This window comes from Gymnogyps californianus, chromosome 10 (assembly GCF_018139145.2).
Source record: "Gymnogyps californianus isolate 813 chromosome 10, ASM1813914v2, whole genome shotgun sequence".
NCBI lineage: Eukaryota > Metazoa > Chordata > Aves > Accipitriformes > Cathartidae > Gymnogyps > Gymnogyps californianus.
In genome coordinates this window covers 22,359,957-22,387,862 of record NC_059480.1, presented here as the reverse complement: position 1 = coordinate 22,387,862, position 27,906 = coordinate 22,359,957, and the positions used below count along the sequence as shown (strand labels likewise).

At 38.0% G+C, this 27,906-nt stretch overlaps 1 protein-coding gene across 1 annotated transcript in view; it reads left to right on the top strand.

Moving 5' to 3' along the window:
- The first annotated feature begins 3,152 nt into the window (after positions 1-3,152).
- Positions 3,153-27,906, top strand: part of NAALADL2 (N-acetylated alpha-linked acidic dipeptidase like 2) — a 324,485-nt gene continuing 299,731 nt past the window's right edge. Inside the window, exons 1-2 of the mRNA XM_050902673.1 lie at positions 3,153-3,168; positions 3,427-3,528. Of these exons, the coding sequence (XP_050758630.1) occupies positions 3,153-3,168; positions 3,427-3,528 (118 nt within the window). The remainder of the gene's footprint in view (positions 3,169-3,426; positions 3,529-27,906) is intronic.

Sequence of the window (27,906 nt, the reverse complement as noted above, 5' to 3'; positions counted from 1 at the left end):
GCCCTTGAAGGCACAGTGTAAATTCATGTAAAATGTATTTAGTGATGTGATTTGGGTGCATTAAAATAAGAATTTGAATTTTTTTCCATTACAGTTAAAGACTTGTTGAGAATAGCTATCTTTCTGAAGAGCTTTTCACATCTGTTCTTATCTTGCTATTTTAATTGTCTAGTGCTGTATCTGTGTGCAAAGATTCCTTTTTCTTTTCTGTAATAAATATATGTAGGATGCTGCTGAATACTGTTTTTAATGTGGAATTGCCTGGCTTGACTTGGTGATACTAATGCCTTTTCGGTGAGTTTTGTCCATCTGGCTCAGACATAATAAAATCAGTAAATGTTTCTTTTTTAGTGTGTGGGTGATTTGCTTTTTAAAAAAGGAAGAGGTGGAGTCCAATGTTGTGTAGTGGTGGGTGGCACAGTAATATTTTTGTTCCTTTAGAAAAGCATTCACTGGGCAGGAGACCAGAAGCAACAGTTTACCTACTATTAATCTCTCTGTGGAATATTTAGTCTTCTCTTTTTGGAGGGTTTTGCTAATAAAGTGGTTTGCCTGAGTAACCACTGTCTTCTGAAGGAAAAATAAATTGATTTGTTTATCTGTAGTAGATTGTTGAGATTTTTCACTTTCTCTCTCTATGTATTTATTGTATTTTGTACATAATATATTAATATTGGTATTTTAGAGAATAATTTTTACAAATAAATGTTTCTAATGAACTTGAAGTTGTCTGTGTTCATTTTTTGGCCAAATGATATCTTACTGTTTAGCAGACATCCTCACATTTTCCTTTTGAAATTCTAAATGAACACCACAGACAGATGCAATTTAAAAAATAATTTTTGCAAGAGAGTATGGTTATTGTATTCTTAAAGCAATACAGGCAACCTTGAACTTTCAAAGATGATGAGAATGCAAGCGTAGCCCTTCAAGGTATCATTGAGTTAATGCTCCAGAGATACGCTGTGTCAGGAAGTCCCACAGACAGCTGATCTGCAAGAAGGGGGGGTTCTTCCAGGTACTGATTTCAGTACTTGGTCCTTTGTTTTTGCCTTGTGTACCCCGGCGAATGCTAATACTGCCTGCCTTCTTGAAGCATAACTCATATCACACCGTTGGCCAGCTTTGCCAGTCCTCCTTGCATGCCCCTTTGGGAGGTGAGGAGGTTGCACACATGTGGATCTGCTTGACCCTTGTCTTGGCTGTTTCCGAGAGTGAATGGTAGAAGGTTGGAAGGATTTGGGGTTGCTGGGGCACTTCAAATTCAGTTGCTATATTAGGCACAGGTGAAGGAATGTTAGGACTACTTCACCCTGGAAGAAATGATCTCATCTGTGTATTTCTCCCCTGCCACGCTGACTTCTGCAGGTTTGGCTAGTCATGTGTGTGAAAATAATTTTAAAAGTCTTCATATATGTAAGTTACTAATTAAATAATTCTCTAAAATGTTTCCATTCTTATACTGCGTTGAAGATTCTTAGTAGTTGTTTTTTAATTTCATTCTTTAGTTGTACTTTGTAAATGATCATGTTTAGTTACTTATTGGAAATCTCATTTGATTTTCTTAAAGTTTGTCCTGGTTCTAAATCTTAGTGTGGTAATGTTTTTTGATGGTAGGAGCTCCTTGCTCTGCAGCCCCATAGTTTTCTTTCTTAGGTAACTGTAAGATAGATAATTTCTTAACTAATAAGATGAGTTCATGTGTTACTTCAGTATCGTATGTGATTATTTTGATGATGAATGAAGTATTTCTCCTACTGTACATGATTTCAGCAGAAAATTTTAGAACTGAACTAAACTATAAGCCAGTACCATTAAACATTTCTGTGGAGATATTGCAAGTTCTTGACTTGCTGGCTTACTTGATAGGGAGTCTGGGCTCATTCCTGAGTTTGCCCCAAAAGTTTCCTGTGAGCAAACAGTCTCTCCTAATTTGCCTCTTACAGGGGATATGGAAGTAATAATCTTCTCTCAGATTAAACCTGATGTTTAGCAATATTTTCAGATATTGAGAAGAAAAATAGATTTTTGTTGTCTGCATGCACTTGTAAATTACTGTGCTTGTAAATTACTGCAGAATTGCTACAGTAAATTGTTGCACCGTAAAATACTGCTTCTCCGTGGTTTGGGAAGATTTTTTTATGTGCGTGCCTCACTTAAAGGATACTGTAACATTAATCAGATTTATTTGAAAGGTATTATTAGATTTTGTGTACTTTGTACTGAATAGTAGCGTATCCTTAGCAATGATTACTCATAAATCCTGCAATTATTCAAAGAATAGCCTCATGATTAGTAGCATTGACTGTGTTATCCTGTGTTATTACAACAGTATGGAAGCATTTTCATAATAACAAGGGATTTAATTGGTACAAAGACTTATTTGCAGAATACTAAACACATTGGTAAGCAAGGCATTTGAATTGTGCATTACAGGCACCCAGAGTATTATCAGCTAATTAGGTACTGGAAGGGCATATGTAGTGTTAGTGAAGGCTGTTCAACTTCTGAACACAGTTGTTTTTCAGTATTAAAATGGCTGGAACAATGATTATAAGTTTTATGTGACTTTAAGTATGTTTTATTACCTTCTGTGAACAGTTTCTAAAACATACTTTTAAGCAGTTTTCAGGGAACAGTGCATGATTAAGTTTTGCAATGAAGCTACTGATCTATATCTAGAAAATTGTGTAGGAGAAGTGTTTACATCAGTAATAGAATGGCATAAATATTTAATCTGTTTCCAGGAAAAGCTGTTTTTTACCAGCAGATGTATTTTGTCAGGTGGAGGAAAAGTCTGAATGTAGGTTGATTGGTCCAGGTAAAGGAGGAGATGCATTAATGGGAGTCTGATACCCTGGGGAGTTCTTGATTATTAACCTGCCAGTTTTAAATTCCATCTGTAACGTACTAATCAAACGCTTGTGACAGTTTAAGCTTTATTGTCACCCTTAAACCTCTACAGAAGGAGGATTTCCTCTGAAATCTGGTCTGTTTCTTACTAGGCATAACTAACAGCTGTGTGATATGTTTTGTTAGTTTTTCCTTCCTTCCAGGCCAGTGTCATCTGCAGACTTCTTTTGCTTTAAGTCTGTGATATTTTATCCTCTTTCCTTGCTGTTCCTCACTCTTCATTGAATTTCTTGGCAGAAATGGTAGCCCACACAAGTATTTTATCTTTTGTTCAAACCTTTGCTTGTTTATGACCAGTGAGCTGTCAAAACCCTGCATCTGCTGGTATGCTACAGAAGTTATTCTCGCTAGAGGCAGAGTTTATTTTTCTAAGGAGTTAAACATTTTATCATATGGGCGTGGTGTTGAAAGTAGATAAAAATATATTATTAATGCTTCGCTGAGGAGGAAAACTGTTGCTAAGCAGGACAAGATGGATTGTCATTTTGTGAATAAATGCCTTTTTCTTTGCAGGTGTTTGTGCAAGGCGCAGAGGTGACTCTCCTTGCCCAGGGCGGCAGAGGGTGACACGGAGTCCTTATCCTTGCCCTTTCAGGGCTGCAGAAGGGACACTCGGTGAGTGTCCTGGCTGGAGAGACGTGTTCCTCTCTCCTTCCCACTCAGGACTTGACTCGATGGAGCCAGCTACCTAAAATCAGGGCTAGCTGAGGAACCGGCTGCACCAAAGCTGTGCTGTGTCCTAAGGGGGTGGTTGTTAATGAGGTAGCAGGCACCGGCAGCAGAGGATTGACAGTGAGAGAGAGGGGAGAGCACATCCCTTTTGCTTGCTTTACAAACCAAACTTAGCTGGGCCTGGTGTGGGGTGCTGCTGGGAGGAGGGAGGGAAAGTCCCCAAAAGCTGTCAGTGTCTGAAAAGCTGCGGTATTGCGTCAGGGCTGATAGCTGGGGTCGAAATTCTGTAGAGGTTTGGTTTTTGCAAAAAGGGCTGCTTCTGTCAGAGCTTGTGCAATAGTAGTGCCTCAGTACCTATGGTGGTGCTTGAGCCTTGGCGTCTCACTAAAATGCCGAAGCTTACACTGTGCACTTCTCTAAATTAAGTAGATATATTAATGTAACAGACCAATTTTGTCCGCCAGTATGTTTATCATACCTGTACAACAAAACGAATAATCTCAAAATGGCAGAGTTCACTCTTTGTTGTGCCGCTGGCGGGTTATTTACTCGTTTGTTTGAAAGCAGTGTCAGGAACCCCTTAATTCCCCCTGCCCCACCTGGAAAAGTCTTTTTCACCTATTAGACTGAGTTGTAATGCATAAAGTGCTTATGGGGGGATATATTTCACAAGTACAGCTGAAGGTAAATGACTGACAAAGTGTTATGTTGTGAAATCATGATGCTGGCAGACCTGGCGGAGAAAGGATCTCGCCAATTTAATGGTTTTATGCTTTTCCAGCAGTTGGTGTGCCAGCCTTTCAGGGCATCGTGATACAATTTACTTATCTAATATCTGTAATTAATGTGTGAGTGCAATATCATTTTAAAGATAGAACATGATGAATGGCGATAAAGAATTTTATTTTTGTTATGTATAGTACTCTTCAGCCAGATTATTGTTAAACCCAGATGTTTTATGACTTTTTGATAATAGCACAGGGTGTTTTATTCTTGGTATTAATTGGAGTTGCGTTTTATAAAGTAGAAATTCATTCTGTCCTTCATTAAGTTAAAATCACACTATTTGGCAGTTTATGTTTCTAAGTTCTTTCTTTTTAGAGTTGTATAGAGTGAAATTCACGTTTATGTCCTATATGTTTCTAGTCTGGGACAGGCACAATTAGAGGGAAGTGTATTTTTACTGTTTTGGTTGAAGAAGCTATTAACTGGTAGTACATGAGAGAGTTTTAAAAGAAATTGATTTGCTTACTAACAATGTTTTCTTGCCTGAATAAGAGTTTAATCATATTGGTGGGAAACAAAATTGATGAACCTTGAACATCAGATGGTACAGAAATAGTGATTAGAAACCATTTGCCTACAGTTTAAAAGACAGAAATTTAGATTAAGCACAACTGAAACATTAATTTAATCTAATTCTGTTGAAGTCATGGGGAAAATCTGCTGCTGTAAAATTAATCTTACTCCTCATTTGCAGTTATGAGAAGGGTAAAATAATGTCAGTATAATTCTAGTGTAGAAGTCATCAATATACTTTTTTCTCCATTGTACCTGATGCAAGCATGCTTCTCATTTACGAAATGTCCTCCTCCTCCTGTCATGTTGCTTGCTTTCTGCCATTCCCTATCAACAAAGCAGTCTAGATTTAGCTTTCCAAAGCCAAGGAGGTGAGATCCCAGCAGTCAAAAGCCTGCTTGGAACAGAATTTCACAAAAAAAGAAAAGTGTCTCTCCTAGCTGGTCTATAGGCTTAAGCAGGAAAGGCAGAGCAACCGTGGTCTTGGAGCTGTTTCCTGAAAGAAATGCAAACCAGCTCAAATCATACACTGTCATTTTCCTCTCCTGCCAGGATTCTGGCCTGGGCATTCAGATTGTTCGGACTTGAACGCAGGTTGTCTTTTCCCCTTGTCCCTTTCCCACTGATCTCCGTAAACCACGGCTAAAGCAATCACTTGGGGAGTCTGTCTCTTCTGTTGATGCTCTTGTGTGTTGTACAACTACTTCAATATTCATTGCACTGTTAAAAGAAGTAGTTTTGGGGTTTTGTTTTGTTGTTTGGGGGGGGGGGGGGTTGAGAGAGACTCTTGCCCATTGAATCAAGCACTTACTTGAAAGGAAGGGCCTTCTCATTTAATAAAGAATTCATTTCTGATTCATAGAAAAATGTTTCTGCCTGCCAAAAAGAACAACAAATTAATTAGTTCAGTCTCTGAACTAAAAATCTGTTACTGCCTCCTTCATTATGCAACACCGAAATGGGAACTGTTGGCTCACAGATTTCAACGCCGTCCTTCCCAAACCTCTGCCAGGGGTCTGTTAGACGAACCCTGACAGAGTCCGGCCACAATTTATAGTGACCTTTTCTAGCAGAAGTCCCAGGAGACGTGGTGTCTGACAGAGCTCATGAAACTGAATTTGTATTTCCTACTACCAGCAAGATCAAACGTTGCCTAATGTACAGTTAAATCTTTGTAGTTAATGTGCTTCTTGCTTCTCCTTTTGTCAGGGCTGGGGCATCAGGCTGGTTGGCTGGTCCCTCTTCCTGGCTTGTGATTAGTAAGCTATAAACTGCTTCCATTTAGGCCAGATTCACTGAGCTAGGAGGTTTTCCACTTCTGTTTAAACTCCCCAGTCCCAATTCAGCAGCTACGTCCTTGTGTGCGTCTGGGCTGAGCTTCCTGTGGCCGTTACAAGAATTGCTGATTTGCTGAGAAAAATAGCATCTACTGGGGTGTTAGGAGCTTTATCATCTAACTACGGCGGTATGTCATCCTTCTAACACCTAATTTATATTCTGTTCTGGGGTGTTTTGTGTAGGCTGAAGTATTGCCATGAAGGCTTAAAAATGAAGAGGTCCAATATTGTGATAGCTTTGTGACAGATGTGGTGAGAGCTGGAGCGTCACTTGTAAGTTAGCTACTAGGCAAATAAGTCTTGGTGTAGTCTCTCAAAGGACTGGCCAAGGTCTATGCAAGGCACTTCTGGTACCGTAGGAACAAGGTACTGACTGTGCGATTCATCTCCTATTTATTTTAGGGTACGTGTGGAGCAATTCCTCAGATGGCAGCACTGTATCTAGCAGGTTATATACACGATCAACATACCAAGACCTGTTCAGTTACTGTGGGTTAGCAGAGATGCGGTAACTGGCCATGTTTGCGCAAATACAAAGTTATTTGACTTGGCTTAACCTGAAGTGAAAGAGGGCTTTGCTAACGCATGTTACTTTGTTACCTTGCATTTTTTGAGCTAAGACCGGTGACCGGAGAGCTACCATGGCTCAGTTGATGTGGGTAATATATTAATCTGTGACAACTTTATCGTGTGTCTGAGGTCTAACTACACTGTCTAAATATCTTCACTAGCGTTTGCAGTATGGTGTACATACTTGCATACTAATGTGTGATTTCTGAAGGTCAGATTTGTGAAAGATTATTACGCCTATGTACATAGAAACTAGTACAAGTAAAAGCTAAGCAACATGAGCAGTTTTAACAATGCTGGCTTTTTACAAACTAAATGCTTTTGTGTATGTGTGGAAGTTGCATTACAGTAGAAATTGTGCAGAGGCAATAATCCCGAACTGAGATGTGCTAGCTCACTAATGCCAAGACTTTCTGTTGATGACATCTGTCATCCTGTTAAATAAGAGACCTTTATTATGTATCTGGTTTGGTGATTTAAATCCATGAAGGACTTGCTGTCTGAAAAAACTGTGCTACATAATGCTTTGAGATTATTTACCCAAATGGATGCATTTGGTTTATGTTTAAAAATGTATCTCCAAAAAAAAGTATATTGCTATGATAAAGCAGTGCAGTTATTCATCTGTGGATTGCATTTATTACAGAATTCCTTCAAAGGGAAACAAATTATTTCATTGTTGTCGTCTACCAAAAAATATCAATTAGCATGCCAGACTAATTAATCTTATAAAAATTAACAATCAAATACAGCACATTTCCTCCCATAGGAACACACAGTACAGCTAAAGGTCACCATTTAGCTGTGCACCTCCTTATATTACATTTTCTCAAAAAAAAAAAAAAAAAAAAAAAAAAAAAGAAAAAAAAGGGGTTGAGTGATGAGAACGCAGATCTCTCTAATGCTTAATAAACTTAACCTTTATCATGGTATTGAACTTGATGATCCTGCATGAAAGAAGAGTGCATGCTGCTTTAGAGGTTTTTGTGCTGGCTGTTAGTTAATCAGTTTTATTTGCTTTATGGATACCACATGGAATATTTATTAAAATTCTTCAGAGCATAGTAAATATGAAGAGAGATTAAAGCAGCAGAGTAGGAAGGATAGCTCCTCTGCAAGGAGGATGTGTGTGGATACAAGTGACCATAGGGGATGCATGTTGACTCCAAAAAGATTTCTTCATGAGCAGTCATCCTGATGTCTGATTCCGGACATACGTAAATTCTTAAGGTGCAGATAGAGCTAGGTATGTGATTTATACAGTATTCTTATCCAGGGTTGTGCACTGTAATAAATGGTTAAAATTTGACATAACTGAAAAGAAATAGTGAAATTTTTCTGCTTGTATGCTCATATTAGAAAGTCCGTGGAAAAACAATCATTTTGAAAAGAAAAAAAGAGTATAAAATATAATACTTTACATAGGGATATTCTCAAAGCCCATCAAACTCAAAGCTTTCGAATTTCATCTCCTATCAGGCATCTTTTATTGCTGCATTGTAAGGAGTTAAGTATCTTTTCTCAAGTAGACTATAATTCTTCATCATATATGGTATGCTAAGTTGCTTTAGGAGGTAACTAGAGAATGAATTTTTTTTATTACTGATCTCGAAGTAGTGCCCAGAAACTCATAGGTTCCATAAGCATTTCTAATGATCCATTAAAATCATGCTAACCATGATAGATTGTAGGATGCTATGTTTTATGTCATGATCCTCACGTGTACTAAAATTAAGTTCTTGTTTCCTTAATTGAATATTAAATTTACTCTATTCCTTGGTGGACTAGATCCTTAGCAAGTATAAATCTGACTTTTATTTGCAGCGGATGCTAATCTTGCCCAAAATACACATCCTTACTATGGCTCTTTTCCCAAGAAATTCAAGTTACTTTGCCACGTTGTGCTGACTGTGCAATAAATGGGCTCTACCTCTAGATTGAACTGAAATGTCCTGTGGAAAACCTGAGTTCCTACTGGCAGATTAGCTGTGGGGCAGCGCTGTCTGTGCCACATTAGGGATTAGGGTTCTGCAGATGACTTCTCAAACAATGTTGGACCATCACTCAGAATTGAGAGGAACGTAAAAGGTATCAAATAATTTTTCCTCATCTCTTGTTTGTGTGTTTTCCCCGGGGAAGACAAAGGCAAGTGTTGCTGAGAAAATGGAGAAAAGGCACTGGAGATGACAAGTATGTGTTTACCAGGCAATAATAGAAGTAGGGCATGAGAAAGATAATGAGTCCACTACAATTTGTGGCTTTCTCTGTTCTGCCTCTGGTTTTACATCGATTTTTATCTTTTCCCAACTTGTTTTTCTTTTCCATATGTATATGGAACATGTAGCGAGCAACATCCCAGATCAAGAAAGTCTGTTCACTACCTCAGGGATCCCAGCATAACTGCTTTTGGTTTCTGTGGGCTGAGGAGTGAGGGCAGGGCAGGGCTGGTGCCAGCAGTGAAGAAGACCGGGCGAAGAAACAGTTGTCCTTTCAGCCGAATGCAGCAAACCCAGTCACTGCAACAAGTGTTAAAAAAAAAAAAAATCCTACCAGCATTGGTAGCAGTTGCTCTTTGAAGACACCCCACCTCTGTATTTGTTTTAGGGATGTCAATCATTCATAATATTTGACTTGCTTGTCAGTCGGTACCAGCCTTCCCAGGTGCGTGAAGAGGGACTGGAAAGGCTCCTTCACGTTAAAGCCTCTTTTGTCACTGTCAGTTTTGGTACGGAAAACATACATCAGCGTCACTAGTGGGAGGAAGTTGTGCTGCCTCTGACAAAATCTAGTGCTCCTGGTTAGTGGATTTTTGTTGTTGAATTCTTACACTCCTCCAGGAAACCCACAGGATCACTTGTCTGACACTTTGTTGGCTTCAGGGACGTAACATGTAGCTTCCTCCGAAAGCTGTAAAGCCTGATGTTTGCTCTCCATGAACAGTAAGTGTCTTCAGAAGTCAGAAAGCTGCTTTCTGGCTGAGTTTATTTCCCTGAGAAATATATGTACAAAACTTTTTGCTACCTTGTGTGTCTTTATAGATGAAGTAAAATGTGCTGGCAATTGCTGCTTTAATTTTTGTGTGGGCAGCTGTTTCATTTATATAAGTATTACTCTTTTTGAGAAATTGCGAGAAGATATAAAAGTTTAAGTTCTCTGCTGGAACATAATTCTGGTGTTCATAAAAGACTTGTATCTCCCAGCCCCTGTCAGCATGCTATGCCTGTCACATGCTTGAACATGTCTTGCTGCTCTTCTTACAAATCTAACTCTTCTGCAGGCACCAGTTGACAGCAAGGAGTCAATTACTAACAAAATAAATTGAAGAAAAAAAAATGCAAAGCCTCCACCAGTCAAGCCTTTTCCTAGAAACCGGGGAGAATAAATTGTAATGGCTGTGTCCTCAGTGAGGTCATCTGTCAAATCCCAAACAACCAGTTAAACAGACTTAATATTACTGGCAAGAGGAATAAAAAGAAACAAAAAAAATCTCAATTTGGGATATTTGAATGTGAGCAAGACTGCCAGCCCTGAAGGGCGCACTGTGGCTTTGAAGGACTGCTTGAGGCAGCTACCAACTCTCCTCCTCTAGCGAAAACGTCCTTTCTTGTAGTTTGGAGCCCGTTTGATGGGCTAAAATATGCCCGTGGCTCTGTGCCCCGTCCCACCCTGTCCAGGCACTGGGAGGGGGCTTCTCCACAAACACAGCTCGGGGCTGCTGACCTGCAAGGCGGGTCTTGATTCCCGGTAGGCAGATCTGCTATGAGCTGCTCCAGCTCATGCTGAGTTGCTTGTTGCGCATCCTGGTCGGTGTTTATGCCGTCTTTTCCATTAGCTGTGCTCCGGCTTGCTGAGGCCGTCGCCCTGCACCTCGGTCTGCCGCTCCCTTGCTCTGGGGCCTGTGCTGTCCCTGCAGACATGCCTTCTTCTGAAGGACCTGAAACGTGCTCCTCAAGCTGCCTGAGCTCTGTTGTCACAAAGGAATCATTTACTGAATATTTCCTTTGCTTATTTAAAAAAAAAAAAACAAAACAGAACAAACCCACCATTTTCCAACCAAGCCAACAGAAGTCCTTTACAGAATCCTATTTTCCACCATTTCTTTATATGCTGAAGAGACAGATTTTAAGGACATCTCCATGGTAGTCTTTGCTCACTCCTGTTTCCTGCACAACACTACAATAGCGCTGCCCACCTTCCTTGGCTGTTTTGGGCATTTTCCAGATAATTTACTAAGTGTAAATGCAAATAAACTCATTTGGACCTGATCCAACTGTATAAATTTCTGTCCTCTGGTGTCCTCAAGGAGAGACTACTGTCTTCTGCACAGGTCAGACCACAAGATTTATGCAAACTGTGTTTCTGTTGTGGTGGCTAAAAGCAACTTTGTTCAAACATTCTGAATGGCAAAAGTATGTGACTTCTTGCGGGCATGTTAAGTGTGAAACACTCTGTATTAAAAGCAGATTCAGAGGCATATTATTTTTGAGGTTGCCTTCATTAACTAAAAAGGTGATATTACTGAATATGTGAAAGAATTAAACTGATAATGGTGATGCTTGAAATGTTTTTTGCCGATTAGATATTTGGATATTCAGTTAAGTGGCTGTGTAGTAAATATTTAAGGGGTGTTGTTAAACTAGCCTTAACTCACTGTGTCCAGGCTTTCTATAAAAGAACTCATTTTTTTGCTGGAAAAGGGACATATTTATCAGAGGGAAGACTCTGTAAAATACGGAGAATTTCTTTGTGACTTTGTAATAAGGAAAGGTGAAGCTGTTCGCATGCAGGGTATCCTTCTTCATCTGCTGCAAGTATTTTATACAACTCTGTCTGTAAGATATCAACAATACTTTTCCATGGCTTACTATTTATGTGAATGATCAACTAACAGTCTCTTTTGCAGTGGGTTTCATTTCATAAAATCCGGTACTGGAATGTTATTACAGCTTGCAAATATTTCAGAGTCAGCTTTAATACAAATTTTTATACTATGCTAGAGTGAAGCCACAGTCTGAAATAATTTTACATCATAAGTGGTTCTAAATGAAAGTACTTGCAGATTATTTCCATCACATTTGTGGAGGAAAGAATCTATTTCCGCCTAAATAATATTTAAGTCCATTACCTTTTGAGAAAACAGTCATTTCAAGTTTTAGCACCTGAGTGGTGCTGAACTTTAGTGATAGTAATACGCAGGTAAAAGTGCTGAAGAATAAAATTGCTGCCTTCTCAGGAGAAACCTCTCTCCAAACAAACCTTGCAAGTCCCACTAATAGGTCCTGGATAGGCAGAGTCCAACACACTGAAGCCTGATGATGCAGCGTCTTGGCTTACCTAATTTTTGGAAGTGTATATAAATTTTTTTTGAAATTTTTTATATTTATATATGTATATATACACACACATATATTTCTGGTATATATTTGTAAAATTTATACACATGTAATAGCCATTCTTACAAAGGTGATCATAGTGTTTCTGTGATTCCAAAATCATAACCCAAATCACTGCCTTGGAGGAATCAGAAATCTGGGAGCTTCCCTTCTCCACACACTGCTCCTGCTGAGGGAAACAGCCTGGTTTGGAATAGCTTTCCTGTGCATCATCTTGCAGATGTGATGTGTTTTGTTTTCAGAGCTGAGATAATTCATGGAGGAAAGAAAGACTGGGCAGGTGTAAATCCTTTAAATATCATGGGACATTGACTGTGCACCTGCCGATGCTGAGAGGAAGCTAATTGAATCGTGATTATAGTCGTTGGAAAAATGACCAAACAATGCAGCCCCAGTTATAAATTTGGTTATCTAAGTTCATGTGGACATGTCTGAGTTGAGGTGAGAGAAGATAATATTTGTGTGTGTGTGCTTAACTGTTTATTGCTATGGCATTAAATAAAGTTATTGGCCTCAGGATCTCAGGTTCACATTGAGGCACAGACCACTGAATTTTGGGACTGGGGTTTTTGCTTGAGTAGGTCAAGGAAACTAAAAATCTGTTTACATTTATGAATTTTTAAGTGCATTTGATTTATGTAACAATTACTAGGAGAAAAAAAAAACCTCGTTTCTTAGGGTTGTTTGTTTGTTTTCTTTTGTGGAAATTGAATACTTCAAATGATACTAAAACGTATGTCTGTAGCTATCTGTAATGCCAATAATGAGGGTAGAGAGGAAACTGACTCATTTATTTTGTTAGGATTTGGGAAATCTCGTATCTTGCAGTGCATCGCTTATATAGCACTTGTGATTTGACTGAACTAGTATTTAGGTTTTTTTTTTTTTTTTAGAATTTTTTTTTTTTAATGGCATTTTTAGAAAATTCCAAGTAATACATGCCAGTCATTTTCTGCAGTGGGCAAGGCCTTCTGTTGCTGGTCTTCAGGCATGGTGGAGACTGAGCCTTTGGTGTTTTCCTTGGTGCATATGTGTTCTTTATCCTTCTCGTGAGATTTTTCCCTTAGATTTTATAGATCATATAAATATGTATGTGCTCTCCTGTATTTTCTGTTGAGGGCTAGGCTGTTCTGAATGGTGGCTATGGCTTGCTAGGAAGTTTCTGAAGAGTCATAGTGTTCAAGATTCATTTTGTTCATTTACAGCATAGATGTAATTGCAATGTATGTTGGAACAGGGCTTTGTGTTAATAAACAAAAAAAAAAAGTATTAAAGAGGTAGCTTTACAGTTAAGCAGATTTTTAAGCCATCATATTAATTTTTATTTTCATAAACCAGAATACAAAAGCCACAGCGATTACTAAGAATATTCTAATTCAGGTAAGGAAAGTCATCGTTCTGCATATGAAAGGTGAAACAAAAGCTGTCTCAGTCCTCTGAACTTTAAAATCTTGACTATGTCAAGAAATGAGAGTACGCATGGAAAAGAGGTGATTTTTTCCTTGCTTTCTGCAGTTTTGTTTTGTAATAGCTGCCAACAGGTTGCCTACGCTGACAAAATTATATATACGATAGTACAAAGTACAGGCTTTTGGTTGTCGGAGCAACCTATATATTTTGGAGCAATGGGTAGTAGGGTGGATTCAGTGAGATTTCTAAGTGATATACAACAATAAGAGAGATGAGAATCGAGCCTGTATTGCCACCCACACTAGACATACAAATGGATTTTATGGAGTTTTTTTTCTAATGTGTTTATTAAGGTATGAGAAAGGAGAGGAAAGTGAGGTTGTCTAACAGCATGCGTTATCTTTTAAAATGATATAAGCTATAAGAGTTTTTAAAAGCAGTATTTCAAAAATTGCTTCAGGACGTTATTCTTTAGCTTGCTTTCTCCTTCAGCCAGTAATGATGATTGTGTATAATTCCCTGTATTTGAAAATCTTCTTCCTTTAAAAGAAAAAACCCAACATACAGCATTAGTAATATTCCAGTTGCCAGGCTCTTTCTTTTAACATCTACTGTTGGCTTCTGCAGAAACATTTCATGCATGTTCTAGAAAGTTGCCTTTGAACTTGCTGTACCAGTAGCACTGGAAGGATTTAGTGTGGTGCAGAGCTGCCGGACAGCTTCGGCTGCCGACCCTCAACTGCAACGTGAGGAAAACGCATCTGTCATTCCAAGGCTTCTCCTCAGTGGGGTTGTTACTGGTACAAGAACTGAACGAGTCTTAAGTCATGTCATGTGTGAGGAAACATGATTTGGGAATGTAATTTTGATTTGAGAGTTGGCTGTGGAAATGTGGCTTTTTTTTAGTCTCAAGAAAGTTGCTCGTTTAAATCTTAATCTTTGGGCTGGGTCTTCAGATGCTAATCTAGATTTTTGTCTGTATCAAATGTTTATGAAGTAGTAAGTTATCTGCGTGGGGAACGCTATGAGGTGCTGGGTACATAAGGGCAGATTTAGCAAATCTTTGATGGTGCGTATATGGTTCAGGTTGTGTGAGCACGACTGTCTGCACCTTTATATCCAGGCTCTTCGGATCCTCACTTTGAACGCTAAAAACCTGTTAATTCCTCTGGGTCTGTCTGTATTGCGTAATATAGCATTACCTATCTAGATGTTCGGGCTCAGCTATATAGTAGCACACTATATGGCTGTTTAAAACATGATTTAGCGTTGTGCTATGGACTTGTAAGCCATAACCTTGGTGCTGTAGCTCCCCACTAAGCCCTAGGGACAGCAATAGCAATCTTCAGAAAACACTAAGCTGCTTTTCAAATTTTGCCATGAAGTTCAGTGCTTTCATTTCACCAAAGCTTTTGTATATCTGAACTATTTGCATTTTAAAAATCAAGGATAAAGATGTTCCTACGTCTGTTATGTTGTTAAGTTTCCTTATGGTACCTAAACCAAGCCATGGTTTCAGTGGGAGGCGTTGAGCAGTACTGCAGTGGGAACAAAGAGAAGCACTGGTTTTTCCCATACTTATTCTTGACCTCTGGCTGCCTTAAATTCGGTCCATTAAGTCTCATTCTCCTGAAAAACAGAGAGATTAATTAAATAGTATGATTAATGGGGTCAAAATTAGAAATTTTAGTGTACGCTGAAAAAAATCAGTTTTCACCCATAAACTGAAACACCTACATTTGCATACAGGAAAAAAAAAAATACGTGCAAGTGTCTGCCAGTGTGTAAAATTACCTGTCGTAGTAACATATGCATATGTTTTTTCTTGAGATATAGTAGGTTATATAGATGTAGAAATCTACCAAGAAACTTGTGCTATTTAGGATGTTCAACTTTTAGTCCCTCTCTAGAGACGGATACGTAGCAGTTTCAGATTTGTAATATGAAAGTATGAAAGTTATATTAAACTATCAAAAAATGCATTTTTTAAAAAAATGTGATACTTTTGTTCTTTGCCAAAGTTTGTGGGAATTATTGGACTTCCATTAATGACGTCAGTATTTTGCTGTGTTTTAGAATTAGATTTTAAGTGAGAAGATGCTTATTTGAATTCCCCTAAGCCAAAGTAAGCTTTACTTTCTTAGAACTTGTTAGAGTGGTATTACCTACTCAGCTTCCATATTAAAAAAATAAATGCAAGAAAAGCAACAACAAAAAAAGCCACTACTGACTTGAACATGCCCTGGCTTATTTAAAGCTAAAAGATCGAAGGAAAATATTTTTTCTCTTGTTTCTCTTTACAGCATAGCTATCTTTTTAATATAAGATGCAAACAACTCTGCAGTACTATTGTACATCTAAATTTATATGAGAAGATGTCTTCTCAATTCATGCCAGATTAACACAAGAAATATTATTTTAATAATAAAATGGCGGATGGAAAAGATATCTTGATTTTTTTTGTCTGAACTCATTTTGTCTAACTCATTTTTGTGAGTTACTTGGAACATTTTTCAGAAGAAGCTAAGGTTGGGAGGAAACTGTTGTTGTGTTGGTATGTTTAGGTAGAGGCATAAACAGTTCTGTTCTTCAATGTCAGCAGTGAAAGCAGAGCAGATTATTAATAAGTGTTTATACATTTTGACTTTAGAAGCCAGTGTTGTTCATACAAAACATTTGCAGAATTTTTATATTCTGAATAAAAGTGTTGAAAGAGGATTGAGTAGTCAGACATTAAATAATCTCAGACCTCTCAGGAGTCCGTGTGAATACTGAAAGTTATTCGTTTGAGTGTGTCGTTTCCTCATGAAATCTCAGACCCTTGAATTTCTTGGACTAGTGACAGGGATGACATTGGGCTTTGAGGGGGAGAATGTTTTTGTTTTGTGGGTTTTTTTGTTCGTTTGTTTTTTTTGGTTTGGTATTTTTTAACAAGAGCATAGTACTTTATGAAATCCATCTGCTGGGTCAACAAAAATTTCAAGCTCTGGATCTGTAGACATATTGCCAAAAATTGCTACCCTTGTTGCTGAAACATTCCCTTTTATGAAAGTGGATATTGGTTTATTACTCCAGCAGCTCTTTTGAAGAGGATCAGTCAGATCAATTGGAAAATGTACTCATCTGTATAGAGTTGGAAGGGCATGTGCAGGTGTATAAATCTCATGTTTTGGTGTGTTTTCTTTAACCCTTCCACTCCCAATTAATGAAGTGGAGAACTAATGAGCTCTTTTGTGATTTTAGCACCTCAGCATGTTCTGGTTGCTAGTTCACTGTTAACATGAGCGATATAGGCGTCACTATAAAGGAATTCTTGGGTCATGAGATGCAAGAAAGTAATAGGTTTTCTCCCACAGCTGTGCAGAAGTTGCTGTATGAACATGAGACAGTAAAACTAGCCTGTAGCGCTTACATAGTATAGCCACAATTCTTATTTACATCAATTACAAATGGGGTTGCTGATGCTCCTACTCACCTATTAAAATACAAATTTGCCTGTTTTTCTGCAATGTAAGAAGGGAAACTAGGGGAGATCTAACACTCTTCTAATCTGGGCATTTGAACAAGTCACTGCTAAAATGTCAAATGCTACCCAGGCACGTTCTGTAGGAATATGGCATTTTTTGATGTTTGTGTTACTGCACTGTAAATGTTAACGAAAATAATAATAAGGAAACATTGAAACTGCTTTTACACAACTAAAAAAAATTAAGAATAATACAAGTAACTGAAAGATTTTTTTTTTTAAGTTTTTAAATGTTACTTTTAATTTTAGCAGGTTTTTTTGTTTCAAACAAGTGTCCTTTTACATTGCACTGTGTCCCTTTAAATTTGGGGCCTCTCTGCTAGTGTAATGCTCCTTCTCCTTCCAAGCATGGTATCTGCCTTCATCGTGCTTCATCTTTGTGCTACTTCTGACCATTAATGCAAATTGGAGGCCAGATAAGGGTTGCTCTGGATTTAAATTGGTGCAACTCACAGCAGAATCTGTCTCCAGTTCACATTAATGACTGCAAGTGGGAGAAGCCGCCTGAACGGATAGAAAGCTCTAATGAGACCACGTTCCTTCACCGGTAGCCATATCTGTGCCACCTAATCTCTTTTCTATACTAACTGCCAAATCAAGTTCATTTAATTGTATTTTCAGTTAAATTCTGCAAAGAGCGAATATGAGAATAAACAAGGAATCATGTTTGCATGTTCAAACGTCTTTCTCTTTAAACTCAGCGCTTACTTTTTTCTTGGTAATTGCACTTAAATTGCTCCATGGCACGCATGGCTGCTCTTGGGGGGCTGGTGGAAGGCAGTCTGTCTTTTTAGTCTTGCTTCTTGGAGCACCTGAGGCATTGCAATAGCCCACACCCGCTTGGGCCCTTTTCTTTAGAGGAAGTTCAAATAAACACCAAGAGAATATTTGCTCATCCATACTGCAGTTAATAGCAGAGTGAGATTTCCGTGCAAAGGCACTGTCTGTCAGCAAAGCAAACATAGAGTATTGTGATTTTTGTATGCTTGACTAAGGGCAATATTTATTTCATCGTTCAAGAGCTTGCATGAAGGACGTTATTTCCACTGTGTCAAAAAGGATCTTCAGTGTCTTGCAGCAGATACCCTAAACTCCCTTCTTTGATAAAGTACCTTTTGTCAGCAAGTGTGTATGTTGAAAATTAGCAGTTCCTTCAGCACGAAAACCTTGACATTGAATATAATTGAGGAGGTTAGTGTCGGCATGTTTGTAAGTATTACCTGTCATTTGAAATATGACAATGCTATAACTGCAGGACCTTGGGGACTTCAGTGCGTTGGCACTGCCATCCGACTGCCTTGGAGCCTGTGAGACAGCCTTCCGAGCGGCTTTGACCCTGAGATAATTAACATGGCCCTGGAGGCTTCTGCCTTTTGCTTTTCTGCACTTGTTTAATAAGATGTTTGTTGCTCTGCTTGTCTGTGATGCAGTGGTGTGCCTTTAGGGATGCAGGGTCCTTTACGTTCTGTCACAGTTAGTAGGTTTAGGTAATGCTGTCTGTGCATCCGTTTCTTTCATTTCCAGCAAATTAAAATATTATCATCAATTAGCCAGCTATACTTGGTGGCTTGCTTCATTTCTGAGAGGATGCACATATTTATGTGGTACGAAAACAAGGCGAGGGGGGAGAATGTTTGAAACCTGACTTTGCTTCTGGCAATTGAGTCATATAATAATGTTGAATGGTAAAATGACATCGTAGGATGCAGGAATGAAAGGCAGCACGCAATGCTTCGGGGGGACGAGTGAGGGCTGTGGTTATTGCTGTCTGGGAGGCGCAGCATTGGGGTGGAAGGTTATTAGCTGGCCGTGGTCGGAGAGACAGTTTCTTTAATCGCTCGCATTGGTCGGGATCACAGTGGTTTAGTCCATAAGGTCTTTTTGGTGCGTTACTGAAAGCAAAATATGCTTTTAATGAGAAAGGGAGAAAAAAGAGCTGAAAAGTTTGAAGCATCTATGTGAAGACAGCTGAACACAACTGGTTTTACTTTTCCACTATGTGAAACGGTGTTTTAAAGGGTTTTGAAAAATTAAGCAGTGTTGCTCCAAAAAGATTTGTGCTAATATGCTGACTCACATGGCTGAGCTTCTTTTTGAATATTGTAAGAACTCAAAGCAACACTAAATCTAAATCAGCTCCAGTGGATGGCATTATTGAGCCAGGGTGCTTTCACAAAGGTGCATTTTTAGCCACAACAAAAACTCCACAAAGTCATCTTGTTTCTAGGGAATTGACTGTTTCAAGGAGACAAACCTTAAAATATTCTTCTTCAGTTTTTTTAACAGTTGACTTTTTTTTTTTTTTTGAAATGTGTTTATTTCTGAAGGAGACAACAAATACAATGAGCATAACCTGGCATGTGCAACCTCAGAGAGCTGTGGTTACGGCATTTAACTTTCATTTCATTATAGAGGAACAAATGAAACTGGAAAGATGTCTCATTACACCCATTTAGTTTGAAATACTTCTAATCTGTCTTGCTTGTGGGGAGTATCATTCATAATTAGAACTGGGAATCAATGCAAGATAATATTCAACAGTGAGTTTGGCTATTTTAGAGAAATGCTGTTACTGGAGAAGCTTGGAAAATGCTATCAAATAGAGCTGCAAATATTGAAAAGATTAACATATAAACCACAATCCACCCGTAAGGACTCGCAGTGTAGTAACATATTTCAAGTTCGTTAGTCTATTATTTCCACTGTCATGCTAATACAGAATGAAAGAGGGAAATACAGCTGTTTTCTTCTAATAATCCAGCGCTAGTTCAGGAGTGAAAGCCAAGATGACTGAAAGCTACAATATACTAAAGACTCATTCTCCAGTTCTTTTACGTTATGAATATAAATATCTTTTCAGTTATAGATACTAGGATTTCATTGTATAGCCCACCATTAGGCATAAAACATATGAGGAAGCTGTCTACATTAGGCTATTGAAATTGTACTGATTTACAGCTCTTCTGTACCCTCACTTTACAAATATTAGGAAAAGTAAAGGGGAAGGGTATTGAGAATTTTACATAAATACATTCATCTTTGACTTTCATTTAGGAGTGCTATGTATTTGGCTGACATGGACTTTTTTTTTGTTTGTTCTGAAGCACGACTCCAACATTTGTTGTTTCATTGTAACCTGGCTGTCTAAAAAAGTAGTAGTGTGATACATCATTCTTCTCTAATATAATGCCTTTAAGAATAGAGTTGTAGATTTTAATATACATCTTAAAGCATTTGGCTTGCTTGGGAAAGGAAAGCGCTAAACTTAAACCCAAACACAACAGAATTCACATTTACTAGGCGTACATTTAAAATAACTAGCTGACTGCAAAATCACATGAGTATTCTAATAATTCCAAGTTGATTCTTTTCTCACTTAAAAACTATTATTGGAGGGGAAGAATAATTTTCTCAATGAAGATAATTAAGTGCAAGATGTTGATCAACTGTGGCTAATATTCGGCTAATTATTGCTTGGATTTCAATCAGCAGTGAGAGAAGACTTAAGCAAGAGAATATATAAACTCAAGATCTACCAGATGTGATCCAAAAACTCACTGAAATGGGTGGGACTGTTTTCCTTGGGGCACAGCCATTTAGGCGTCTCAGGTCGCACGCTGCTGCTTTCGTTCTGCCTTGGCCTCTGCTCTGGGGCTGCAGGATTTTTAATGGGAATTACTTAAACAGATAAAGGATATCATAGGATGTCAGAGGGCTTCCAATGGAGGAAAGAAGCATACTGTACAGATAGATGTGCTTTTTCACAAAGCCGTTTAACTTTTATTTATCAGAAAACGATGAAGTTCTGTCTATTTTCCCAGTAAATGGTAGAAAATAGCCAGAATTAAGTGAGTAAAATTAACAGTAATAAAGTTAGGGAAGCATGAAATTAAAAAAGTGATTGCAGTAATAAGGTGTAAAAGTTTTTCAGAAAAAAATAATACCTTCTTGATTTGGTGAAAAACAATATTAGTACTACTTATTAAAGAGGAATACATTTATATTATCAGTATCTCATCTGTGAGATCTACATATTTTTTGGATTTACCTACTCTGTTCTATTTGATTATCTCAAATTAATGTACTTTACAACTACTAATCAATTTGTCCTCTTCATTTTAATGATAGGTAAGTATTACTAGCTTAGTTTTGAAAAAGAAAAAAAAAAATTGAAGCTGAGGCTTATGAGATAAGAAGTCAGAATCCTTTAAAAAGGGATTTATTTTTAGGTGCTGAAAGTTGTCTAGCTCGACAAAAGGTGCAGAGCTAGGTGTTTGCTGATACCTCAGGTAGCATTTAGGTATTTCAGTCTTCAATTTTATACAATGACAACTCCATGCAAAATATGTATGCAGCCCTTGAAACAGAAGCTCATCCCTCCAAGGGAGAGCATACTTCCAAGGATGCAGGGAAATACTTATTCTTGCTTTTTTCCCTTTTGCCCCCCAAATACTCATGTGCTTTGCACGAAGCTGAATGACTGTAACAAGGGAGTGGAAAAGGAGTGAGCGTGAAGGAATATGAGCGAGGAGCAAGACTGAGGTTACAGGTTGCAATGTAGTAGTTCATCGTTATTCTAAGAGATGGGTTTGGATTTGAATTGTCTCAGGAGCTGATGCTCCGTAGAAATCACTGAACTTTATGGGCTTCTGCTTAGGTCAAGAGAGAAGCAGATAGACTGAGGGATATCAAGTTCTCCATCAGTCCTAGAGTTCTTCCATACAACATCTGGTATAGCCCGGTTTTCTCTTGAGTAGATCTTGCGTGTGAGTCCTGCCCTGTGAGGTTTATTTATTTTCTCCCTCTCCACCAATTTTCATAGTTTACAAGTGGAAGGATCGATGTAGCCCAGTAAAATTTTGGTCTAAGACTGAACAGCAGAACAGCAAGAAAATTGTGGTTTGTGTTATACAAACACAATGTTATGGCAGCGTTAGTTTTTTGTATACAGATCTGATTAATACCATTTCACCAAAATAATATTTCTGAATAACGGTTGAGATGCTTTTTCCCAAACATCTTCATTGAAATGCAGATGTAAATATCCCAATAAACTTAGAGGAGATATTAAAGGGAGTGTCATTTTAATAAACTGTTTTCATGAAAATAAGATTTCCTGGTGAATTAGTAATCGAGTTCCCTTGAGATGCTCTGCTTTTGCAGTTCTCCAGTTGGCTGGTTTGTTTGGTGTTAAACAGCTCTAACAGATCCGGATAAGTTAAAAAACTTGATAAGGTCAGAATAGTGAATGACTGCTGAAGACACATCTTATTCACGAAAAATGCATCTAGTTCTTTGAATGCATTTCTATTCATCTTTTTATCTCCATGTTAGAGTTTCACATCTTATATAGAAATGTCAGCACTTTTTTTTTTTTTTTGAATATTGAGCTTTGCAGAGCTGATCTTTATTGTTTTCTTGATTCTTGCCCTTTTAATAACCTTTAAATATAGGTCCACTTCTTGCTGGCAGACCAGCTACTTTGCTGTGAGGGTTTGAAAAAGGACTCTTGTAGAAAGAACAGTGTGTTCTGGGCAGTGTTAAATTTCCCTGTGTGTTATTACCTGAGTCACATCGGTTCAGTGGCACATTAATAGGCTAGCATGGTCTGTTGTTATGGAAAAGTTCCCATGAACTAGCATTGGGTATATCTTATGCAACAAGCCTATCTTTAGGCTGACGTATAGGATTTCACGTTCAGAGCTGGGCAGGGATGTAGCTGATGTTTCATTTCTACCATTAGGTCCATTTTTTAATGCACATAAGTAGCACTTCGAAAGCGGATGCTGTTGCTTTTCGTGCCTGCTAAAAGGAGATAGCATTTCTTCAAATAAATATGTTCTGGAAAGAATAACAGATTTCGGATCTGTAATCGAAATGCCATAGCCTGCTGCCCTGCAAGAGATCAAGAATTTATCCTGTGGCACAAAAAAGTGCATTCTGGGGAGAGGTTGTTTCAGTTTTGGTGGCATTTTTAAGACTCGCTTCAGGGCCCAGATCAGATGTTTCTTAGATACCTACTGCCATTGGCGAATGCCTCATTTTAAATAACACACTCGCTGGGTGACCTTTGAAGAAAATCACTAATTTCTTTGTTTAGAGTGCAGAGGGCATGGATCTCATAGAACAGTTTCTGATAAATGGAGTATATTACTTCTGTATCAGTGTCACACTGTCAGAAGGTGGCACTTTGTTAAGATAATGTGACCTTTAGAATAATCATCTTTCAGTCCTTTATTCTGTCTGTGGTACTGTGAATCTCTGCTTTAATTCTTAATGCTTTTCGATGAAGTAGAAATAACACAAAATTGAAGTATTCGTGTTATTTCCTTCCAGCTATATAAGATGTTTTTCTTCATAAATGGCACAGGTGTCATTTTGTCCATGAAAAACTTCTGTTTGCTGACTGTAAAATGTACATCTGTTCTAAAATGTAAATTTGGTAACTATTTACATATTTTATAAAGGAAAGAAACTGATATAATAATGGGTATCAACTGCTTTCCAATGGCTTTTATGGAAAAAAAAGTGGACAAAAATTGCCCTGTGAGCTTTGTAGGTTGTCTGTCGCAAGAACAGAAAGCCACTGTGCTGGAGCAATAATTATTTAAAAGGAGAATAGGAGACCAGATCTGGGTTAGATGTATGGATTTGATTTGAATACTAGCAGTACTATCTGCTAGTATTCTTTTGCATCAAATTCCCAACGTATTTTTTTGAGGAGATGCCCCAGCTTCAAAATTTGATATGAGTCATACAATATGCTTTGGGTCAAGCAAACAGGCTTCTATGCTTCCATAAATATATTTCAGTTTTAGAAATGAAGTTTAGTGGTTTTTTGTTTTTTGTTTTTTTTTTTTAAACTACCTAAAGATTTAGCTGAAAGCTTTCTGTCCTGCTGCATTCTTAACCGTGCTGGTTTTCAGCAATTACTCTTGTTGCTTTCATGTCATGAGGCCTATAGTCATAGAAAAAGATCCTGCTACCTGGAATATGAACCAGAGGTATGCTTGATTACTTTTTCAACCTCGCTGTTGTGATATAAGTCCAAATGGAGTAGAAATATGATAGCAAAATACAGCTCAGTAGCTTCATGTGTATATTTTTTTAAACAGAATTGAAGAAATGGTGACATTTCACTGGAGACAAAAGCATTTTAAGAATAGAAGCTGCCTGTTCAAAAAACATATTTTCCTGGAGCAATGTTACAGTATTTTTTTTGTTGTTGTAATTGTACAAAAGTAATCTTTTAACTACTTACAGATATTTGTAAGTATACATTTAGATACCCGTTCTGACTTATCTCTGAATCCCCATATAAAATCTCAGCATTGTTACTGTACTTGGGTAACTGAATAAAAATTTGTGCTGAAATTTGAAAAGTGTAACATATATTAACATTTCTGAGACAAAGAAGGAAATATTATTTTATTTTTTTGTGCTTAAAATTTGGAAGTTGGATCCTGTGTTTAACAGCAGCTGTTTGAGTCTTGTGTTACTTGAATGGGGAAAAAGAAATGTTACTGGCAATATTTAGTAAGAATTTTGAGAGAAAGGAATTTACTTTCTAAGCCCCCTTAAATTTTAAACCTGTGAAAATTTACAAAAAAGGTCAATCTTCTGGGGATTACTTTTGATACGATTTTTGATACTGATTGCTTTTGATTTCTGAAGTCAGAAACCTTGTTTTTTTTTATTTTTTTTCCAAAGGAAGGGTCATCATATAATTCAATTGGAATAAAAACCTTAATTTTTCCTAATGTTTTTATATGACTATTGCTAATGGCAAACTTTCAGGCCTTCCAAATTCTCCAATAAAAATCTATTAGCTGCAAATGTTTCCTACTATGGATGCATTGCAGGACCTTAAAAAGTGCTGGAGAAGAAATAAGCACAAATAATGACAGCTTATTCCCATAAACCTTTTAATAATATTTTAAACAGATACTAGACACATTGTAGATGTGTCGAGTTTGTTAAAGCTAATACTTTAGCTCAGGGAACCCATTTGGCACTTCAAGTGAATCTCCCAGATGGAACAATATCATTAAAAATTAATTGTATAACCACTGGACCTGCCTTTAAAGACTTTTTGAACTGCTGAGGCTTTCTAATTGTATATTGTTGCTCTAGTTCACCAGTGAAGCGAATCCAATGACTTTTTCGGCGTATGGCCTACTTCTGTTAATGAAAGTACAATTTATTCACTTCAACATATAGATTGTAAAACTAATCTCCTAGTTGACACATTATGCTCTTTTGCATGTTTAACTTCTCTTCACTGAGCCAAAAAAGTATATAGTAAATCAGAAGGGACGCATCGATCAAACTGGCATCGTTTAAAATCCAATTAGAGTTTGGGACTGTAGTCACCGTTGGTGTCAAACACTGAGCCAAGCTCCTCTGGCATGCCTCGGCTGAGCGAAGGGGAGTTACATCAGGCGTGCGTCTGGCCCGTTATGCTTTGTAGGGGTCTTTAGCATTCAAGGGAGCTTAAAAAACCAGGAGTTATGACTTTTTTTTTTTTTAAAGAAGGTGGTTTTGTATTTTCTTCTTTTCACAATTTTTTTTCCCTAAACGTTGGTATTTATTTTAAGACAAAGCAGATATTACCTCTCCCAAACAGTCACACGTTCTAGTCCTCTTCCCATACGGCTTCCATTGTAATCTTGGCATCTCTTGTTATTTTACCATGAGAAGTAAAGTCATGGCTTCTAAGTGCTTTATCAAAATAGTTTTCAAAGCCTCGGCAATGCTATTTCATTGGGTGTGTGAAATCTGAGGGCTACGGTAGAATCTGCTACATCAGTTACTCCAGTTTAAACGCAGCTGGTTTTCACTTGTAATGTTCACTCAGCATATAACCACCCCAGAGTGGGAATGAGGTGATTACCGTGCTGTTGTATCATCTCCTCCTTCGACTTACCGGTCACTGCCATCTTTCCTTCCCATGGAGTGACTGACGCTGCGGTGATGGGCTCAGTCAGGATATGTCAAATATCTCGTTTGTCAGGATAACGGCCTGTCGGATTATTGCGGCTAGGGAGAGGGAGAGAAAACTGGAAGGCTGAATAATAGCATTTGTCATCTAGCAACGGTGTATGGGTGCGCTAGAGAAAAGCTTTACACATTGGAGTAATAGGATTTGCTTTTAGGGGTGTTTTATTTTCTTTGTTTAGGGGTAGCATTACCACTTCATTACCATTTCATTCACTGGTAGAGTTGTACCTCTGGGCTTTCTTGTTCCTACTTACCACTATTCACTATCATGAAATAACTTTTGGATGTTAAAATGAATCAGAAAACATCAGCGGCTGAAACAGTAGCACTTTCATTTCTATTAGATCTGTCACTGTTGAAGGTGGACAAAATAGATGAGCTGGCTCTTGGTTTACTTTCCTGGCTCTTGGTTTACTTTCCGCTCCCTTTCTGAGGCAAGCTAACTCATTTTGGCCTCCAGCTTGAAGTAAGGGGGCCTTGAGGCTGTGATTACAGCCAAGGCAGCAAGAATGCCATGAGCTCCTGCTGCCGTTGTTGTTCAGACCGCTGTCTGAGATGGCTGTGTCCTAGTAGATATCTGCGTCGACCATGTCTATCTTTGTTTTCATGTAAGTATGGACATCTCCTTTATGTAGGACTCCCGTACTTCAGGTTTTTTTCTGGAGGGCAGAAGTAGGTTGTTTCTCGGCTGGCTCTGCTGGCTTTATGTTAGCAAGTGCTTCCCTTATCCCGTTCCTCAGCTGCCCAGCTACAGCAGCTTTAAGGCTGTTTAGGGTCATTTTAATAGTCAGAAGCCTAACACTCTGGCACTAATTATTTAAACCTGACAGTTATTACTGTCACTTTTATGTTTGAATAAGGTATTTGTTGCCACAAAAGTAGTTCAGCAGTAGTGTGGTTTTGTAAGTAAATACCAGATAATAATTTGCATTTATTTTGTATATAGCTATAGAAAATGCATGCACATATACAGTTGTGTGCGTATATATTTGTGTATACTTAAGTAAAGTGAATAATTTATGTACAAAATATCAGCCGTTCCTAAAAACAAAAACATCCAAAAAACCCCAAACAACAACAGCATAGATGCAGTAGGACATGCAGGGTATTCTAATTAGACTCTGACTTCAACCTCTGTCTTTTCACAACACTGTTGTAGGCAGACTGAAAGGTAAGTTAGAGGTTCATTAAACAGCATTCAATTAAAAAAACCCCTAATTGTCTTATGTGGTAATGCACCATTACACTCTGAACTAGTATGTCATATTTATTAAAATTTGATTTGCACTTCCTTTTCAAGTGACAAGCACAGCACAGAATTATATGGTATTTATATATTGTTTTCATTATGAGGTTTATTTTAATATATTTTTCTCGGTTTATCTAGCATTTCAAGCTACAAGTCATAAAACTGCTTGGAATAATGCTGGGGATTTTGATGTTTCTACATCAAAGTGACCTTTTGTGGTGTTTCTGTTTTGTTAACTTATAGGGGAATAAATTGTGAGAATCAAAAAATAAAATTAAAGGAAACAGTTGTAAATACTTCACCTCACTTCCTTTATACCATTTACTTACCCAATAAAAACTAGGAAAAAATAAGTATATTACAAAGACAAGGTGACACTCCAGTCAGCTCTGCTGCTGTTTTTCTTCTCCTGTGCATTCAAATAGAGAAGCCGATCCCAAGTTGGAACTGATTAGGTGTACAATTGTGGTGGGTTGACCCTGGCTGGATGCCAGGTGCCCCCCAAAGCCGCTCCAGCCCTCCCCTCCTCAGCTGGAC